This window comes from Ambystoma mexicanum, chromosome 1p (genome assembly GCF_040938575.1).
Source record: "Ambystoma mexicanum isolate Mex_15411 chromosome 1p, UKY_AmexF1_1, whole genome shotgun sequence".
Lineage (NCBI taxonomy): Eukaryota > Metazoa > Chordata > Amphibia > Caudata > Ambystomatidae > Ambystoma > Ambystoma mexicanum.
Genome location: NC_090921.1, coordinates 1,008,052,758 through 1,008,074,010, shown reverse-complemented (window position 1 = coordinate 1,008,074,010; position 21,253 = coordinate 1,008,052,758). Strand labels below are relative to the sequence as shown.

Sequence of the window (21,253 nt, the reverse complement as noted above, 5' to 3'; positions counted from 1 at the left end):
CCAAATCCCCTGGAATTACTTGAATGTCAGGCTCCGCATCAAGTGCAGGGGTTGACGCTCCATCTACCGCCTGAAACATAGTACTTGTATTAGTAAGGATTACAATACTGAAAACATAACACACACTTGGGATCGACCACACAGGTACATATCAATGGCTAACCACGAATGAAACATTGTGTAGAACAATCATGCTACAAGTAAACACGATCTGATGATCTCGTTCGATGGCACTGTCAGTATCCATACCTCGTGCTGCTGAAGAACATCTAGGGATGTTGTCAATGTGGTGGACCCTTCAGCATCTCCCTGAAAGACAGTACTTGCATTAGTATGGATAACACTAATTATAACTGAAAACAAACACCAGGGGGCGACAACTAAGGTGTATATCAATTGGAAAGCACTAACCAAACATTCAGTAAAATAATTACACATGCATAAAAACTATTACTTGACATGCATTAAACAAGTCTGTAGCGTAATAGCCAAGTAAGATTACATGATACGCGCTAGAAGTGGTCAATAACTGTGGGCACGTCACGGATGTAGAATGTTCTTGCTTCAGATTCAGTGGATAATCAAGCAGTTGTAAAGGTAAATTGTTTGATAATGAAATGCCAATATTAAAAATTGCCATATAAGGCAACAGAATACTTGAGAATAATGCTATTGAAAATTAGCAATACAGCACAGTTCCCTGTGCCCATAAATAGATTTCCTTTGAGGGTTATAAAATCGAAAAATAATTTATTGATAAATGTCATTATTCAAAAAGCTAAATCCGGACACTTGACTCACCAGTGGCGGAATGTGGACGAATAGAGCGGGAATAGCGTTTGCGAGCAATTTTTGTGTCGTTCGCCATTTATTCTTCTTTGTTACCCAAGATGTGGCGTACATGTTCGAGGGAATGTGCCGGCTGCAAATGCGGTTTCGATCACCCCTCTTGTCCTCAAAGACTTGTTGGATTCTACTTTCAAGCTCTTCCAGTGGATATCCGCAATGTCTGACCCATTCTCTTATTCGATCAACAGTTTTAGAGAATACATGCATTGTAGTGCCTTCAGATTTAGCATGGGTCTTCGAAGGGCAACCGCTAATCGAACAGGTAGGCATTGTTGAAAATTCTGAAAAGTAAATATCAAGATTATTATAAAATCTTGATGAATAAAAATGTCATAAAAAAGTAAATGAACCATACAATGTTCAATGCAAGGTTTGTTTTGGTCGCCGAAACTATACCAGTTCATCAAGTGCAGCTTAGTATTTGCATTACTTTCACAAATTAAAAAATGATGGAACTAAATTCTGAACATGTGACTCGTCCCTTGGATGTACTGTCTTGCATGAGAAGGAAACATGCTTACATTATAGAAAGGACCCGCGAAGGATGCAATTCGATGAAAATTGACAGATGAAAATAAATAGATCTATTGATAGCATAACAATTGAAACTCCAGTCAATAGCAATGAGACCAATGAACATAGCACTATTGAGTACTCTACTCGCAAATAGATAGAAATTAAAAAATGACTGAAATATGACCGATACATGGCCTTACCTTGACCAACAAACAGTTAGATTCAGCAAGCCCAGTAGTTTGTGGCAGGACAACAGGTAGATGGCCACAGCTAGCACACTGACGAGTTTGCTCGAAGCGGTCACAGAAGTTCACAGATAGCACGACGACGAGCAGATTAGCATCGATCTCAGTGGTTCTCAGGTAGCACGTTCAGGAGTTAACTTGCAAAGCATAAAGATGTTCTCATGAGACATATCAAGTGGTTTATAAAGTATTAGAAACAGGGGTGTGTTTGTGAATGAATGACATGTATATGTTGTGGTATTACGTGGTTTGCCGGGGGACGGCCAGCTTGGGGGGGGGGTGATCCTGGCCGGAGACACGGGGGCTGAGGAGGCCATGTGAGCAATGGCCCGTGGGCGTGGGATACCTTGGCCGTTTGCACCGCCGACATCCCCCATGGCAGCGTGCATCCAATGATGCGAACCGCCTTCGATAGAGGGGGGTGGGATGGATGGGCCTGGGGCGTGCAGACAAGGCACAGGAAGACTTGAATGGAGACACTCTTGATTCATTTAAAAAATCAAAAACAACCGTTGTTAAAATATATGTGGAGTTTTATTTTGTTTCTTATTTTGATGGCACAAAAATACAAAACTTTACACATTGTAAAGGTCAGGTTGCAGCACAGCGAGGGAAAATCCCCTGTACTGACCGCAGCCACTGGGGAAACTGTTTTATGGCACGAACGGCACAGGCGGGTATTACTCTTCGAACGCGGTGTCCAAGCCTCCCGTGAAGCCACCATGTAAAAGAACGATAGGCCACCAGCCTGTACCACCTGTGAAAAAGAATGATACAAACTGTTTTTAAATGACCAAGATAAGTTTATTAAACCTTTGTTGTCAATGACAATTCTTGTAACTAATGGCATTCTGCTCGGACAAATGCTATCTAGACACTGCACACTAGTGAACTTTCATGCGTTACAATGATATGTAGATGTAATTTTGGATATAGGAGACGACCATGAAATAGTAGTGGCATCACAAGCAGATTATACTTACTCGTTACTCGGATTACGAGGACGAACAGTTGCGCGACCGTGTGAGGCAGGCTGCCCTGAAGTCTGGCAGCTTAGTGATGCATTGCGCCTGTGGCTCGACTTCCGAAATGTAGGCCACGCATCCAGAGTTTTCACAGCAGCAGCAGCAGTTCTCGTCCTCGGTTGGCATTAGCTTGCACCAATTGCATGTGCACCAGGTGGAAACACCGTCCATCCGATTAGGTCCAGTGTCTTCATCCGTTGATTCGTCCTGCCAACTGCCGTCCGAAGCCCCATCATTTTCGCATGTTTCCCTTTGCAGTAGTTCCTCCTCTGTATACTCGGGCTCGTACATGTAGGGCATTATTGTAGCCATTGTGTGGTAAACAAACTAAAATAATTTATAGCCATGGTACTGGTATCTGTTCACACGGGTACAAGCAGCGAAGGTAGCTGACCAGAGCACAGAAACGAGTCACAGAATACTCAAAGTAACAGAGAGGAATGGAATTGAAAATCTGCTGCTGTGTGTTGTCAAACGGTCTGTTTATACTTATTAAGTAAAGAGGCGTCCTGCCATTTCCATGGCGACACGTCATTAGCTGAAGCGCAGCGAATGTTGACATGAGATGTGCTTTGGCGTAGTGAAATGGGCGGTACAAGTCTTCTGATGACAGGCTTAGGGGCGGGGGATATGATTTAGTGCCGCAAAAGCAGGTCACACAGGGCGATGCGGCAAGTGATAAGATTATTACAAAATGGCGGCACTCTGCCTGTTTTCGCGTGTGTTTAATGGACGAAAACTCGGGTAAGGTCCATAGGAAATTTTTCTAATATCGACCGATTTAGGCTTAAAAACACATGGCCGACCCGTAGGGACAAACATTTCTGACCGAACCATTCCTTTAAAACCGGATCAAAGATAGCCCTATTAAGTATTAGCGCCAGGGGAGGGGCCATTGGCCCATCAGGTGGGGAACAGCAGACAAGAATATATGTTCTCTGCCTGCTGTTACAGTCACCCAAGGTCCTTCATTGGGTGGCTCCATTTGTTTTGGTTCTTTTAATGTGAGGAGGCACCGGGGAGCCTCCTCTCTTGCTTCCCAACCCCCAAACAAAAAACCTATAAGGAAAGCCATTCGCACTCCAGATGAACCTCGGGGTGCAAATGGCTTTCACGACCGGCTTTCGCTCAGGCCTGCTCGCGCTATCGGGCCATTACCGGCAGTTTATGGTCATTCTGTCGAAAAAAAAAAAAAAGGATCGACATACCAAAGCACCTAAAAAAAAATGCATCATATGCCAAAGCATCGACAGTCTATCTTTAACATGGAAAAATGCCTTTACATCTAAACCAGTCCATCGAAAATATAAATGGACTGGTTTCAATAGAAATGCACTTTTACATGTAAAAGATAGCATTTCAATGCTTTTTTTGTAACTTTAAATCCTTACATGGGACTGTCCAGTGCTGAAATTTCGCAAAAAAAAAAAAAAAAATGTATATTGGGACCTGGGGGTTCTCACCAACCCCAACGCCACGGACACCGCTCCTAACTCCAACATAACCCATAAACTAACGCCAGCCCAAACCATAACCCTAACCCTAGCCCCCAACCCCAATGTAACCCTTAATCTAAGCCTAGCCCCAACCCCAATGTAACCCTTAATCTAGCCCTAGCCCCAACCCTAGCCCTAGCCCCAACCCCCAACCCTAGCCCCAATGTAACTCTTAATCTAGCCCTAGCCCCAGCCCCAATGTAACCCTTAATCTAACCCTAGCCCCAACCCAAAATCTAGCCCCAACCCTCCAACCCCAATGTAACCCTTAATCTAACCCTAGCCCCAACCCTAACGTAACCCTTAATCTAACACTAGCCCTAACCCTATCCCTAACCCCAATGTAACCCATAATCTAACCCTAGCCCCAACCCTAACGTAACCCTTAATCTAACCCTAGTCCCAACCCTAACACTAGCCCCAACCCTAACCCTATCCCCAACCCTAACCCCACTGTAACCCATAATCTAACCCTAGCCCCAACCCCACTGTAACCCATAATCTAACCCTAGCCCCAACCCTAACGTAAACCTTAATCTAACCCAAGCCCCACCCCTAAATCTAGCCCCACCCCCAATGTAACCCTTAATCTAACCCAAGCCCCACCCCTAAATCTAGCCCCACCCCCAATGTAACCCTTAATCTAACCCTAGCCCCAACCCTATCCCTAGCCCCAACCCTAGCCCCAACCCCAATGTAACCCTTAATCTAACCCTAGCCCCAACCCAAATGTAACCCTTAATCTAACCCACCCTAGCCCCAATCCTAACCCTAATCTAACCCCACTAATTTCGATGGATCCATCAATTTATATTCAACAAAATGGCTACTCAATGGAATGGAATTTCGTTGAATATATTTCAATGGTTTGGTATTAGATGCTTTGGTGTTCTATGGATTGACCAGATACCTTACCGGCCATGTCCACCCCCCTGCCATGGCATAAATGCCATATTCCACTACAGCATCTGCATTCAGTGTTCCCCAAACCTGCATGGGAGATTAATTGGGACCTCTATCTAAATCAATTGCTTGCAGATCATTCTGCCCCACACGTAACTCCTAAAGATAAATCCAAACATTGGTACTCCCCTAATTTTTAGTAATTAAAAAAAGATGTATGAAAAGACCAAAAAAAGTTGGTTTCAAAGAAAATATCCATACGGCCCAGCACTTATATATTCAACAGTCGAAAAATGTATACAAAGAGACGATTTTCAAAGCCAAAGCTGGATACCTGCATAATCTAATACTTACCGCTAGAGATGCCAAGATAATTAAAAACTTGATGTCATGGAATGTGTTTGGCAAACTTTGGTTCCTACCCACCACTTGGCAAATTATTTCAATACTTTTTTTGGTCAAAGTAGCGATCATTCAGAATAATTTCCAAAAAGAAGTGACCGACTTCACGCTGTAGTGACCCATTGATCAGTATGTAGGCGAATTTTAAACTTTCTATGGTCACCTCTGATGTGGCGACAGTGGTTGGTCGCATATAAACCCACCGAACTACTGATAGCTGCCCAGCCATTTTGCCAGGACTTCATAGCTGAGCGCGCTCTCTGATTTGGTCATGAACTTTGTACTTTTGAAAGCTGTACTAATGTCTCCTCTATTGAAAAAACCCTCAATCATACTCTTATAAATAACTATCGTCCTACAGTGCAGGCACAATGGCTCGGCAAAGTGCTGAAAATACAGAAGTCTTGGACCTGAAAAGATCCTACTGAGAAGAACAATGGTATTCTTGGCAAAATGCAATCAGTCTTTCGTTCAAATAAAGGGACAGAGTCTGCTCTGGTAATGGTTTGGGAGGATACCTTGAGCAGATCTGATGCTGGCCAACTCACCATGTTGGTAATTATTATAGATCTGTCGGCAGAGGCTTTCAATACTGTAAACCATGCAATCTTCATCTCATGGTTAGAATCCCTGAAGGTGATGCAAGAGTCCAAACTAGCATGGTTCAAAAATGTTCTTGCAGGCAAACGGCAAAAGATGGGCCATTACCATCAGGATTGCTGCCCACCAATTGGGGGGTACCACACGGTTCTCCCCTCTCGCCCCTGCTCTAATGCTCATGAACAGCTTTTGATGACCATCCTGCAGAGCAATAAGACAAATTTTCATGTGTATGCAGATATGCAGCTGTACATGAAAGTACCCTCCAAAAACTGGTGTAATGCTGCAATGTCCACCCCAGGCCCATCTTCTTAAAGATCCACAGAGATTCCCACCATCACCTCTTCTCCTAGATGTAAGTTGCCAGTGCATCCTTTTATCGACTGTAGATACTCAAATGACTATCCAATTTGTCCCAGCAGATTTACATGCTCGGGTGGTGGGGTCGTTCATCAAACCATACCCTACCCACTACTCCGGGATATTGCTAGAGACGAGTCATATTGGCTGCAGAGTGTTCAAAATCCAGCAATGAACACTAATTTTTAAAACTTCCCAAGTTCATAAATCTTTCTATTTATGGAAGAGAACTTCATTGGCTGCTGGTCAAACAGAGGTTTACATTTAAATTACTCTCCCATATACGTTTAAGAGCTTGCAAGACCTTGCACCCTGTTATCTATGCAAGAAAGTTTTGCAACATCATCCGGCAAGACTCCTTCGATCGGAGGACAAGAATCTTTTGTGGTACCTCATACCCGATTTTACTCTTGGGGAGACAGACTGAAGTGGCAGGCCTTAAACTCTGGAACCAACTTCCACAGGACCTTTGTACTACAGATCACCTTTTAGTGTTCAGAAAGCAGCCAAAAACCTTTTTCAGGGAGTCTTTTTTCAAGACATTTAATGTCATATCTGTGCACAGATACAAGTCTCCTCTGAACTACTCTGTGTGAGGTATGCACGATATACATTTCCTATTACAACACGTGGTGTTGGGGTGTTGCAAGTCTGCCGTAGGTGAACAGGGTTACAATTCTTAGTTTAGGCCTGAATGACACAATGGTTTGGTAGAATGGTGGCAGCCAGGCTTGTTCAAAGTAAGGAGGAGGGCTGTAGTGAGCATACACATAGTCTAATAAACTTGAGTTATATAACAAAATTGTCATTTATTATATACACTAATGCAGAGGTGATTATTGTAAAACAGTAAAATACTACAAAATCATTTTGGAGTATTCTTTAGATAATAAACCATAGTTGTAGTAACTTCAGCATAGCATTGGTAGTAACAAATGACTTAGTAAAACCATCTGAAACATATATACAAACTGTTCCAAACTTTTATAACTTTTGTATCCCAGCCTGTCTTAAAGAGACCAACCCCATCTTATGCGAGTCTCTCAGAGTTCAAATGGGTCATTGCGCCACCAGTGGCCAGGGATGGAGTAGGAAAGGAGGGAAAGCAGGGTGAAAGGTTCAGTATGGCAGAGTCTGACACGAGTCTTTAGTATTGCAGGTAAGTCAAGTTAGTAATCAGGGTGTTCCCTTGTATGTTTGCCCCAAGGATAAAGTGTTCTAAGGCAAGGTTAGAGTACAATGAGTGGCCCACCCCAATGTAACCATGGGAGACCAGGAGGGGTGCAAGATAAAGCTATCTGCAGCACCCAGGATCACAGAATCAAGCAAGCAACCCACTGTTAATTTGTACCAGGGGTAGGACAGTACCTCAGTGGATGTGGGGACCGCTCTCATGCAGACAGATGCCCAGCAAAGGGTCTTCTCAGTTCTGGCTTGTTGGTGCCTTTACATGCTCGGCTGAAGGGTGGTTGTCGCAGCAGGCAATTCCTCTTGGTTTCTCTGTCCTCTTCTCGGGTGAGGGGACCTTTGCGAGCTGATCAGGTCACTGCAGGCTTTCAGGTGAAACAGTGCTTCAGGAGACTATGCACAGTGATTCAGCCAAGGTCCCAGGGTATTGGCGAATTGCAGGCCGTAGGGGCTGCAGCGCTTCAAGGAATGGCGCAAAATGCAGTTCATCTTGGGACTGGTTAAGCCCACCAGTACAAGCAGGAAGTCGTTGTCTTCGGATCTTTGCTGTCGCTTAGTTGAGGTCGGGACTGAAGCAGTTCCTCAGTGGTCGCTGGAAGTTGCTGGTGTCGTCCTTCGGATTCCTCTGTTCCAGTGGTTTACTCTGGGTTTCAGTTCCAGGACCTCAGGATTTATGCAGGAAACCTGGCTGAGTCCACCAATCGTATCCCATGCACCATTCAAACTTGGGGATGGCGCTCCAATGGGCACAGCCAGTCTGCAGTTTGAACTGGTTTCTCTCGGGCACAATGCAGGACAAAGGACAGGGGGGGAGGGGTGGGCTAGGGGTTGGTTTACCTCCCCCACTTCCTGTCCTGCCAGTCACTCAAAGGGTCCTTTCCAGCAAAGACAAAGGGACCAAAAAAAAAAAAACCCCAGCTTGCCCGGTAGAAACCATAAGAAAGGGCAGGCCATCTGATTTAGGGATTTAAAAAGAACAGCCACCCTTTTGGGAAAATTGTGCCCCTGTATCCCCTACTGCAGCTGCATAGACAGTCTGCCATGATCGTTCACAAAATGTTGTGTAAAAGGAGCGCTGCCACCAGCCTAAAACAGATATAGCTATCACAATATCCAAAATGTTACTAGAGAGTCGAAAAAAGGGATACATTTTTTTTTTGTATTTTAATCTTTAAGATTTTTTACAAAGGGTGATTTTATGTTTATCTGTATTTGTCTATCTTCCTTTGAGTCTCTATGGAGCTGTCAGCGGAGCAGTTTGTTTATTGTGGTAAGGAAGTTGGTAAGGTACAAGACGCCACTAAGTCTGTTGAGGCCTGAAAGGTTTCTTGTAAGCTGCGTAAGATGTTGTAGGCTGCCAATAGCCATGGGGTCTTGTCACCCGCTATTAGCCTTGCCCAGCAAAGTGCTTCATCCTGCAGCACGAAGTCCGAGAAAATATGTCTCAGATAAGGTGATCTTAACTTGGAGGTTCCAGAACAAGACAGCAGCAAGTGGCGGATAGTTTCCGTTACTTCCGATTGTCCACAAAATCTGCAGGCGTTAGTTGTTGCGCGCCCCCGTATGAATAGGATCTCGTTTGTATGTAACAAGTTCAATTTTGCTCTTAGTAGCAGGGACCTTACTTGCTTGGATGGGAACTGTTTGATGAACGGTTGAAGCTCGTTCAGTTTGTGAATGGTCACCGGCAAGTGTCTCGTTAGCTTGTTTGAGGCTGCTTTCTCAGCTGTTTTAATCCAGTCGAGTTCCTTCACTCTATTCAGTACTTTTACTGGGTTTTTATTGAGAGTCTCTACGTCAGATGAAACTTCTTGGAGGATTTCCTTGATCCGATTTGACCAGCTGTTTAACATCTTGCAATTTTGGTCATTTATTTCTTGTAGGATCAGATGGTATACTGAAGGGTTTTCCGCAAGTTAGCATTTGCGGTACAGCATTATAGAGTTGCATCTTACTGATCCCTCGAGGGAAAGTAAACTGAGTTGTCGTCTTATACAAGCTATAGGCACGCATTTTGGAAGCCCCAGGATAGCCAGCCAAAACGTTGCCTCTAGGGTAGGCCAAAGCGATGAAGGAATGTTGGGCATAGCGTCTGCTCCGTAAACTAGGGTTGGGACCACCTTCATTTTGTAAAAATTGATCACCGGGATCAAGGAAAATCGCCCAATCTTTCCATCAATGGCTTTGCCTTGTGCCGTGTGTTTTCTTGCTTTGTCTTTTAGGAGATTTTGCATTGCTATCTCATTTTTGGAGTTGTCCAGGATAACGCCCAGATATTTAAATTCCGCCACATTTTCAATCTGGTTCTTGTTCAGCACTAGTTTCGTTTTTGCGTCGATTTTGGCGTTTTTGGACAAGGACATAAGTTTGGTTTTCTTGTCGTTAATCTCCAGGTTGTTTCTTTCCATGTATATCTGAAGGTTGCTCAGCTGACGTTAGTCCTATTGGTGTATAATCTAGGAGTATCACGTTGTCTGCGTACAGGAGCCTTCCCACATGTGATTTTCCGATTTTTGGTGCAAAACTACGAACGGTTTCTTCAGATGATTTTGATGTCTCCAAGGAATGCCAAGAACAGTGCCGGAGCCAGAGGGCATCCTTGTTTAACACCCCTTTGCGTGGGGATCAGAGTGGATAAAGATCCTTGTTGAACCAAGCGCACCCTCATGTTGGTGTCCGAGTACAGCGCTTTGATAGGCTCTAAGATAGGACAGTTCCATGCCTCAAGCTTGTCCCATAGCAGTGCCCTGTCTATACGGTCAAAGGCCTGGGTAAGGTCGACAAAGACGATGAAGATCCTAGGACCTCCCTCGAGCACTTTGTTTCATGGTGTTCATTATCAGGATGTTTGCCGATGTACCAAAGTTTTTCTTAAACCCTGATTGTAAATGATCCTCGCAGCCGTTTTTGCCCACGCTTTAAATTCATTTAAAAGGCGGGACCCAAACACTTTGCCTATGCAGTCTAGCAAGGCGATTGGGCGATAGTTTGCCAGATCACTCTTGTTCCCTTTTTTGAAGATGGGGACCACCGTCGCTGATTTCCATGAAGGCGGGATTGATTTTGATTGGGCACATCTGCGGAAGATTTCACACAGGAGCGCTGTCCATTCTTCGGGGTGTGTCTTTAGGTCCACGTTAGTGATCCCGTCTGGGCCGGGAGCTCTGGAGTTCTTGAGTGACCTGATCTGGCGGCTTATGTCTTCGCGACCATCCAGAGTGATCCATTGTGCTGGTTCAGTGTTCTGCTTAGTTGCCTTTGTTGTTTTTGGCGGGGCGAAGAGGGTTCTGAAGAAGTTCACCCAGACAGATTCTCCTACATTGTTGATTATGGTTGATGTCTCTTGTGGTGTAGTTGAATTTAAGAGCGACCAGAATTCACAGCTTTTGTTCCCTCGTATAGCTGTTTGGATTTCCTCGGCGTCTTACTGGTATAGTGTTGCCCGATGGTGTTTGAGCCATGATTTGTAAACCCTGGTGGCCTCTAGAACTGTCTTGTTTGTTTTTATGGGGCCTCGGGCTAGGGCTGTCCTCTTCACTTTTCTTAGAACTTTCCTTTTTTCCACCAAACGTTTGTCGTACACATGCTTTCTGGATTCTACGTTGTTGTTAGGTCCCCTCTTCTTTTTGTAGATCTCTAGGAGTGGCAGGTAGTCAATCTCGTTTACTAGAGTGCCGGAGTTTTGTGCACAGTACTTTTGTTTGAGGTCGATTATTGCTTTGGCCGACAGTTTTATTTTTGTTCCTCTGGTGTTTGCTTCCAAGAGCGTGGTTGACTTTGAAGTTAGACTCAGATTTATCGGCCAGGTGACATACAACAGATTATGATCGCTTTTGCTAGTCCGTGTCACCCCGAATTCCGTGATTAATCTGGCCAGGCTGTCGGATACGTAAATATAGTCAATCGTTGCGCTGGCTGAACCTTTTTCCCCATGTGGGGAAGAAGGTTTCTTTAGGTAGGACCTCGCTCATGTTATGTAGTTCTCTAGATGACATCAGTTTTGTCCATGCCATCCCTCTTGAGACTGTAGATGAAGCTTTTTGAGCTGAGTGTTTTTTGTTTTTCTTGACCACAAGAAGCGTTGATGTCACCACACAGCAATAGGTGTGAAGCAGCATGTGTGGCGGTAGCCGTGTCAATGGCTTGTTCGATCGATCTCAAAAAGTTACTGGCTTCAACGGCGGATGGATTCCAGTAAATGTTCATTATGACTATTGTCGATTTTGCGTTTTTTGCTTCATTTGTATTAGACTCAGCCAGCTTTGCACTGATCATAAGTAAAAATTGATTGCTTCTCAACACTTTTGCATGGGACAGACCAGTTATGTCGAATCGCTGTCAAGATTCCCGATGAAGGACGCCCCAGCGGGCCTTTTTTGGCGGGGGCCAGAAAAATTTCGTGCCCGTCAAGGGATGGCGACTCTGTTAGCCAAGTCTCCTGGAAACAGAGGACGTCAGATTCTGTTAGTTTTACATCACTAGGTGCCGTGAGATGACCGTGGCCTCTTGTGTTCCAGGAGCAAAGCTTTAGTCCGCCTGTAGCTGGCTTTGTGTCACGTTGAAGTTGGTCGGCTTGCTCCGGGATCAAGGATTGCTAACTTTTATGTTGTTTTTGTTGCATTTTAAGGAGCCATGCCCACAAGTTTCTTGCCGGAGAATTGCTGGGGAAAGCCACAGTCTTGGCTGATTTCACTTCTCGTCCACAAGTTTTTAACCTCAGCGAGTCATGGTGAGGCTTGACGGAGGGTCTCCCTGAGGCTGAGTGATCTCTTTCATGGCACTTTCTGTTCCTCATCGGTGTCCTGTGGTAGTGCTCTTCCGACGCTCGCTCTGGAGATTTCTTCAATCGGCTGTTTTCAGCTCGACTGTAGTGTATGATTTCCTTAAAGTGGTCCTTAGATTTCCCCCTTCGGTCTTGAAAATGGTTTGTGGCCTCTGTCTCGTTTCTGGCTCGGGGCGCGCTTACGTAAAGGCGGAGCTGCACCGGACCTTGAAGTAATCTCTCTTGTTGACTGTTAGGTCATACCCCATTTTGAGCAGTTTGTTGGGAGTCTTTTTCCAGCTGGCTTTTGATGTTCTTGGAAGCAATGTACAAGTACGCCAATGCCTTTCCCCGTTTGTGACTCGGGTCAACAATTATTAAGTCTTCAGACCTTATTTGGTGTAATGACGGAATGTAACTGAACAAAGCGAGCACTGACCCAGGGTTTAACGTAATTTCGTCGTCGTTGCCCTCGATCTGTTCTAGTTTCATAATCCATCTTATGGTCTTTTTTTTATGTTTACTTTGTTGTACTTTGCCGTTTTAGAAACATAGTGGAGTTTAAAAGGCCCGTCTGATGTTTCCCTTTGCTCTGGCGATGTTTTGTGTCTTTTAGTTGCTCTCTGGGGGGAAGATGATCTGTCGGGCCTCTTGTGTTGCTTCCGCAGAGTAATCGTGTCATTTTCTGATTTTGTAGAGTTTGTAGGCCCTTTTCGATTTCCGTGTCTGTTGTTTTCGTGTCCACTCTCCGCTCTATGAGCTTTTTCCACTTCTTTATTGGGTTTACTTAAGGTTTCTATATGTCGAAGAGTTGTAGTTATTGGCTCCTCTCTTGATTTCTCAGCTCTTCTTTTTTCCAGGACTTCGAGAACTTTTTCTTCTTTTTTGTTGAGTTGGCTTTGGTTTTCTAGATGTCGGGGAGTTACAGTCACTGACCCCTTTCTTGTTTTTTCAGCTCTTATTTTCTGCGGGACTTCATCGTCGGAGTAAGTACTCAAGTTTATCAAGTCGTCGGACTGCAAGAATTCTTCTGTTGTCTTTGGTGACTTGTTTGTCCTCGCGACTTCAATTGTCATTGCTATTTCTGCTGGTGCCACCGAGGGTGTTTTTTTTCCTAGCTTGTTTCTCGGCTTTTCATTTTCTTTTGACGTCCCTTTATTCGTTTTGTTTAGCACAAATACTGGCTCTAATGTTGATGTAATTTTACTCGTCTCAGACTTTGGCTCCCATTTGGGATTGGCCTTTGCTGCTTTCGGCGGCACATTAGACCTCTCAGTTAGATCAATAGTGAGTGCTGTTTGGGTACCAGCTTCTTTGCTAGATGGTCTTTTAGGGTACTGGTCTGGCCGAGCCCCCACTGAACCCAAAGCCCTTGCTTGGGCTTCACTTACTTTGGTGTTTTCCTGCACGATAATGTAGGCTTCCAAAAGAGACAATTTAGTCAGTAACGATGCTTGAATTTTGAGTTTTGCTCCAACTTGTTTTGCACATTTTCCAGAGGATCTTTATCAATGTCTACGAGTGTATTTTCGTTGTTGTCCCCTTGTGCCAACGTTGCCTCTTGCCCCTCCGTTTGTCTGGCACACTTTTCTCGATCCAGAAACGGCCTTTCCGTAGTGTTAGTGAGTATAGGCGTTAGTGAAGGAGTTTTATCTAGGTCTATGGTGGTGATTAAGTCTTTGGTAGTTGATTTTGAGCTCTTTCTGTACTAGACCCCTTTGGAACGGTTCACAGAGATAAGGTGGTTCTACGCACACACCCAAGGTTTGCACCGAAATTCATCTCGAAATTCCATGTCAACCAGTCAATAGAACTACCAACGTTCTTTCAAAATCCCTCAAATCTAGGAGAAAAGAGCCTGCATACACAATGTGTGCCGAGCGGTCATGTTTTATATGGAAAGAACTAGACCACTGAGAAAGACTAATCAGTTCTTTGTCTCGGTGGCAGCAGGAAGAGAAGGAGATGCAGTATCAAAGTCCACTATATCTAGATGGATTGTTCAATGCATCACTCTCTGTTATACTCTTAGCAAGAGAGAACTACCCTTCAAGCCAAGAGCACACTCTACTCGTGGCACTGTGGCATCCATAGCATTCATTGCAAATTTTCCCCTTGAGTCCATCTGCAAAGCGGCAACCCGGAGTTCTGTACACACCTTTTCTGTACACACCTTTACAAGATGCCCACTCTAGAGCCGATTCCCAGGTGGGACAAGCAGTATTAAGACACCTTTTCTCTACTGTTCCTTCTCACAACCCACCTCCAAATCCGGGTACTGCTCGCTAGGCTATGCACAGCATGTGATTCTAAGCAGATTAACAAACATCAGAAGACAATGCATTACTTACCATAAAAGCATTTCTGATGGTTGCATCTGCTTAGATTCACATGCGCCTACCCTTCCTCCCCGCTCGGATGGAAGGAACATAGACATCCTTTTATATCTCTCTCTTTTTTGTACTCACTCACGTCTAGAAGGCTCCCTCAGGGCAGAAAAAATACAAACAGAGGGTCCTCGACGCGTGAGGGATTGTGGGTACACCGCACGTCACTATAGGGATAGTGTTACAGACACGCCTTGTCGACATCCCCTTTTCGACTACGAAAAACAAAATGCAATACTCCGCAGTGACCACTGGATGTCGGACCTATGAAAAACGCTTTGACGCCACAATGCAGAGGTTATAGATAAGGCAGTGTGATATATATAGGCCTGTGTTTAAAAATAGTATAAGCCATTTTGGCTCCAAAAGATGTTAAGTATAAGCTGAAATAGGCAGAAGATGGAGTCAGATAGGTACTGTAGTAGAAGTGAGGTCAGCATTTTAACATAACAGGAGTGTCACCATATTGGATGTCAAACTCTAGTACAAAATGAATAGAAGAGAACACAGGCCCTGTTGTGGTGTGCCGCTCCGTTTAGCTTAGTCCCTTTCCAATTCCCCATGAGAAAAGTCGAGGTCAGGGGCACCCTGCAGTGTGCAGAGAGCCGCTGATTGTATCCAGCTGCAGGGATTGAACGTGGTGGAAACGGAATGTTAGTTGTGTGGTGGGAAGGTAGAGATGTGCCCTTTGAAGGACAATTCATGGAAATAGGGCATATGGTTTTGTGATATCAAGAGGCCAGGCGAAGATTTAGAGCACTACTGCCCTCACGCAAAAAACGGTCATCCCATATGAACAACAAGTAAATGCATAACCAAAGGAAATAAATCCCTGAAATTCAGTCTCCAGAGCGGTGCCATAGTTGTGTCATCCTGGCCATCTGAGGTCTGAAGGAGAGAAGGGAGGCGCCGTGTCTGGAACGACCTGTGATTTAGGATAGGAGGAGTGGAGGTGAAGCCAATAAATGTAGTACAAGGTCCGTGGTGCAGCATGTGTGCACCACAGCGTCTGGTATAATGAGAAGGCCCATTGTCTTATCAAGTAGAGTTGGCCTCCCCAGTTACTTCGAACGTGTCTGGATCAGAGGGGTACACATCATGCGAGGGGCAGGATTCATTAATATGTCAATAGGCTTAATTGTCAATCCCATACCTAAATTTAACAAATTTAGAAGTAGAAGACAACGGGTCTAAGGGAATAAGCTTAGAAATTGTGTGGTCAATCGGTCAAGGGACTATTGGGGGACATTAGCATGTTATATATGTGGTAGTCAATAAGGTTGGAGGGATGACTTTGTAACGTAATTATGCATAATCACAATTCTCTGCACTATAACCTGTAACTTCCTAATGTGTGACAATCTGCGGGTCAGTTCGGTTCTACGGTATCGTCAGACCTTTAGCATGTAATAAATCTCGTTTTCCCTTGCAAAGAGGTGCAGTGATTATTGATCGGTTTTTGGTTACTGTTCTTTACAGGTCCTTAGATTTTCAGTCCGGTGAATGGTAAGAAATGTTGCAACCTGCCGTGAGAGGCAGGTAGAATGTTGGTGGAGGGATCAAGTATAGCTGAAAAGTTATTGTGAATCAGTTATTGAGAGGGAACAGAAGGGAAGGAGGTGGCAGCAGCTATAGTACATGAATAAACCAACTATAAAATACCTGCTGTTTGTGAGAATTTCAACATTGGTCAATAACAATATGGGTTGGGGTGGAAGTTGACTAAGGGAGCACAATGTATAGTAAGGAACAAAGGGCAAGTAGGATACAAAGATAGGAGGGCCAGTAGAGAGACTAATGTAAAGACAATGCCCAGAGGCAGTGATCGGCTTACAGGGAGATAATGGCAGTGTTGTTTTAAAGTATGTGTTTTAGAAACAGCCGCACAGGGAAACGACACCTTGAGACAGGCTCGCACAGGATTTTGATGGCAGGAAGGAGTAGGTGTGGGACTGCTTGACATTCAGAATTGTGATAGAATGCAAGTCATTCCAAAAGAGCCTTCAAAAGCTAAGCCTTACAGGCCAATGTCTCTTTGGGGAGGGCAGATATCACGTGGCAGACCTTGGTGTCAAGGAATATTTCATTAATTTCCTTTCAGAATTGCCTTTAAAAGTCATACTGTTTGACCAGATTTGTTGGAAAATTGTGAAATAAAATTCTATGTGTGAGCTCCCCCTTCCTGTATAGATGTCAATATTTCCTTTGGGTTGGAAATTGAATGCAAAACTCAGTAAGGAAGAGGCAGCGTAATAGGTCCTGCTTATTTTGTGTGATTCAGAACAGTATTTATGCCCCACCACTTTAAAAGTGGAACAGTTGTCACTGCGACAGCCTCTACCAAATTTGTTAGCGGCATACTGAGTAGCTGAACTCCTCATTTCAAATCGGACCTCAACAGTCTGCATTCCATTATTCACTTCCTTTTTCAATATTTTCTTAGTAAAGTGTCTCAATGCTCTGCCCACTCCTAAATGTTTTACTGTTTCCCCATCTACAATTGCTCTTATTTGATTTTTTACTTCTGCATTCTTTCTACTATACTATGTAAGGAAGGCATGCTATCAAACAGTAAGACAGACACAAGTGATCACAGTTCAAGGGTGTTTATTGAACTTCAACTGGGTTTGAAAAACACCCTTCTAATCCTATATCTAAAAATGGGAGCAAGCTACGGCCATCAATAAATAACGCAGTCCTAGTGGTGTCTTGTCAAAATAAAAGAGCCTATACTAATAAACCTATTGCCAATCCTTACTTCTAAATACAAATAGTGTGGGAAACAAAATTATGTAAAAGAAGTGCTCATGATATGTCAGGATATTCAAGCTGTTGGCTTTCCTTGCCCACGTTTTCAGCACGGGACAAGGCGGCACACTCGCGCTTAGCACAGTCTCCGTCTTCTCTAGCACAAGGATGCAGTTCAAATCTCAGTATCAGGGCCTTCTGTACCAAAGTCTCTTTGCCATTCAAAGTCTTTTACTTCAGAGGGCCTGATACGACAAACAATCATTCAAAAGTTCCTTTCTCCTCAGGATTCTCGTGTACAACTTCTTGGGTGATTGGATTCACCCCGGGGCCCCCTTGGCCGGACTCAGACCCACTTTAACACAAAACATTCTTGGGCGATTAACGGTTCACCCCAGGTCTCCCGCTACCAGGCTCAGACCAGATTCATGCATTTTTCCAAACTTTCTCTATTTCATCAAAATCGAAGACTTTCGACTGTCGCAGGATTTTGCTTATCCCGTCACTGGACCAATTATTCATTCACTTTCAAATATTCTCCCTCTGTCGGCGTCTGATCAAATTTATCTATTTCCGTTACTCCTCGGCTGGATACCTTCGATTGAACTCCCACGTGGTGCCGGACCACTCTGTCAAAGGTGTTGTAGCTTGCTTTAAAGTTCAATCACTCATCAGCAGTTTAACTTCACTCGCGTCTCTTATCACATGAGTTTTAACAATGTTCGTTCCACCGCTCGCCATACAATGGTGCTGCTTGACACCTTGGCTTCAACATAGACCTGTCTTGTATCGTTCTCCCCAACTCACCGGCTGTGTTGATTTCACTGACGCTGCTTTGTTCTGGGAGCCAAGGACAGTACCACGGTGGCTGGTGTTTCTCCCCACCTTGATTATTGGTGCACAAGGGCTCCGGGTATCTCAGACATACAATGCAGGATTCTTCAGCCGGTTTTCCTGGTCTTATGTTTTCCAATCTCGAGGACTCATTAAAGCAACGGTTCCTTCCCTTTCTGTTTCGACGTCCTACTCTCGCTAAACTGCCATCTGGGAACTGATGTTTCCTCATTTGTTTTGCCTCGCTCAGAGTGTGCTCTCATGCTCGGCCTTTTATCCGTGTGGGGAAGTGTAATGGAAGTCAGGTGTGAGTGACTGTCGATAATTGCCTTAGCATTGTATTGGGACATGTCATGTACACGGCTCAGGCGTTAGTCTGTTTTCCCTTGTAGCAGGCTGTCAGTGAGTAAATGTCTGTGTTGTAAAAGGGGGCAAGAGGGAAGAGTTCCTAAATACCCTACCAGGCAGGATGGGGTAAAGGTGTTACAAGGAAGGGGATATCACGTCTCACCATCCGGTGCCCCGCTCCCCAAAGATGCCTCACCCAGGTGATCCTCCCACACTGGTCCACACCCAGGAGCTGGATCCAAAAGCGATGGACCTGTCCTGGTCACCTGGATGACAGATCCCCGGGGAAAAGTGGGTGAGACACCTTCTGGTTTCTCGCAACTTCAACACAAACAATTGTGAAATTACACCTCACCTCTTCATCAAACTGAACTTGCTTCAGAAGATACAAGTGTGCCATTCACAGCTAGACGAACAGCCTTAAGCACAAGCAAGTGAAAAACAAGGATGTTATGTTCATGTAGCCTAAAATAAATTAATGGAACCTTAATATTAGGCTGTGCTGAAATCTTCACAACAATGCTCAAATGTCAACTCATCAAGAGCAAATTCACCAGTCATTGAATGCTTGAATCTTTCAAAGCCTAGCATTTCATCAATGTTTATAGTCCTACAGAACATTCAGGCCTCACCAAATATCTCCTGAAGCACTGCTTTAACTCAGCTGTTGGCAGATAACCATGTTTTCCTCCAGCCACGTAACAGCCCCACTGGGTCAGAGTGGGCAAAAATGTAATTAAAGGTCATACATATTGACCATTCACCTTGCCAATGAATGAGCATGTTTATGGAAAGCAACAAGTTACTACTTTCTTTCAAGAATCATAAAACATGATAAATGCCTGCTTATTATCATTTTTATCATTTCTTGAATGTTGGGTGCATATTTCGGGTCTTAAAACACTAACAGTGCAGTGTGCTACCCACTGCAGTAAAATGTTCTGGAGGACATTAGTTAGCAAATACTTAAAAACGGTCTCTTCTTCAAACAATACTACCTATGACAGCAGGCAAAAATGGAATAATCTAGATATATTTTAACATGTCATAACAGCAAGCAGCAGCAATTTGCAGTGACAAGTGACAATACTGCATACTACAAAATGGAGGTGCAGGAAGGGTTGAAAGTTCAGTAGGCGGTAGAATAATCCTTATAATGCATTTCCAGTATTAACTCCCTCAATCACATGCTTCAGCCATGCACATTAACGGTGATTCCATAACAAGCAATCACGCTGACCAGAAACAGTGTGACAGGGCAACTCAACGGTAGCATCACAGAATTAACAGGTTTTGCGCAATTAATTATGTGGTGATGTGGAAATGTGTTGACTGACAGCTATGAACAAAACCCGACATTGAACAACAGCTTACCGGTTGTACTGAATGAACACAAGATTCCATATCTCCAGCACATTTGGATCATCCATGTTGACTAGGTGTGCTGCATCCCTGCCCCCAATCCGGTCAAAGTGCATCTCACTGCAGGGCCCACATGGACCAGTGTCGCCCATTTCCCAGAAATTGTCTTTCATGCTGCCAGGAAGGATTCTGCTCTCGGGTAACCTGTAGAAGCATCAGCACAAAAACATGGGCACAGTTGAGATGCATTAAATGCAGTTGTGTTGGTTAGTGCATCCCGCACAGTACAGCGAATGCACAACCAGCTACTTTTCATCAGATCTAAATTCATAACTTAACTCCCCTGTACTCTCATTTGGTTTCTTCAGACTAGGAATTTCCCAAATATCACACAGCCACCTGCACGAATAAGTGAGGGCTGAATGAGAACCAAAGTATATATGTTTCTCCTACACAGAACACAATGAAATATTAATTTATAAAACACAAATGCCATGGAGCTGTAGGATTTACCATGTTGAAAAAGGGAAAACTACTAACCAGTAATCTTACATAAATTCCCTTCCCAGAAAGACCCCATCTAATTTGATGTTCTCCAGCACCACCGGTTCTCCGAAACCTTCATATGAGGAAATAGCGTAGTTCGGCAACCACCATCTCAGATGTTCAGTTTCCTAGACCGCACACATGAAGTAACCACTGCATTTATAGACAGGGCTGGATTGGCCTTTCGGCCCAGCCCTGGGAAGTAGGGGCCAGTTTCTGGCCACGCCTGGGCCGGGTTGAAAAAAAAAAACGGAGAAAAAATATTTTCTTTTTCAAATGTCTTTTTTCAAAAAGCCTTTCATCCTTCTTAGGTCGATAAATTAATACCAACACATATTGTATGCATATTTGTTAGTGTAGAAGATATTATCATTTGGCCTTGGACGTCTGCTTGCATTCACAGTAATTTGACACCATGGATCTATACACACAGATATTAATGATAGATGTGGTGATCCATTCTTGTATGAAATTTATATCACATTAGTGAAATCATAACCATATTTTTTGTAGTGTACTTAGGAACAATGGTTTTTGATGCCACTTCCAGTTTTGTCAAGGGATGAAAAGTCATGTTTTATCGCTTCCCGGGATGTCACTTTGGGTTGGTGTCAAATGACATCACTTCCGGTGATGTCATCAGAGGTCAAGGGTCATGAGGCAAGGGGTGGGCCACTTTTTT

At 44.1% G+C, this 21,253-nt stretch overlaps 1 protein-coding gene across 1 annotated transcript in view; it reads right to left on the bottom strand.

The window, feature by feature from the left end:
- AARS1 (alanyl-tRNA synthetase 1) overlaps positions 1-21,253 on the bottom strand; it is a 751,871-nt gene that overhangs the window by 537,860 nt on the left and 192,758 nt on the right. Inside the window, exon 5 of the mRNA XM_069655037.1 lies at positions 20,038-20,229. Coding sequence (XP_069511138.1) covers positions 20,038-20,229 — 192 coding nt within the window. The remainder of the gene's footprint in view (positions 1-20,037; positions 20,230-21,253) is intronic.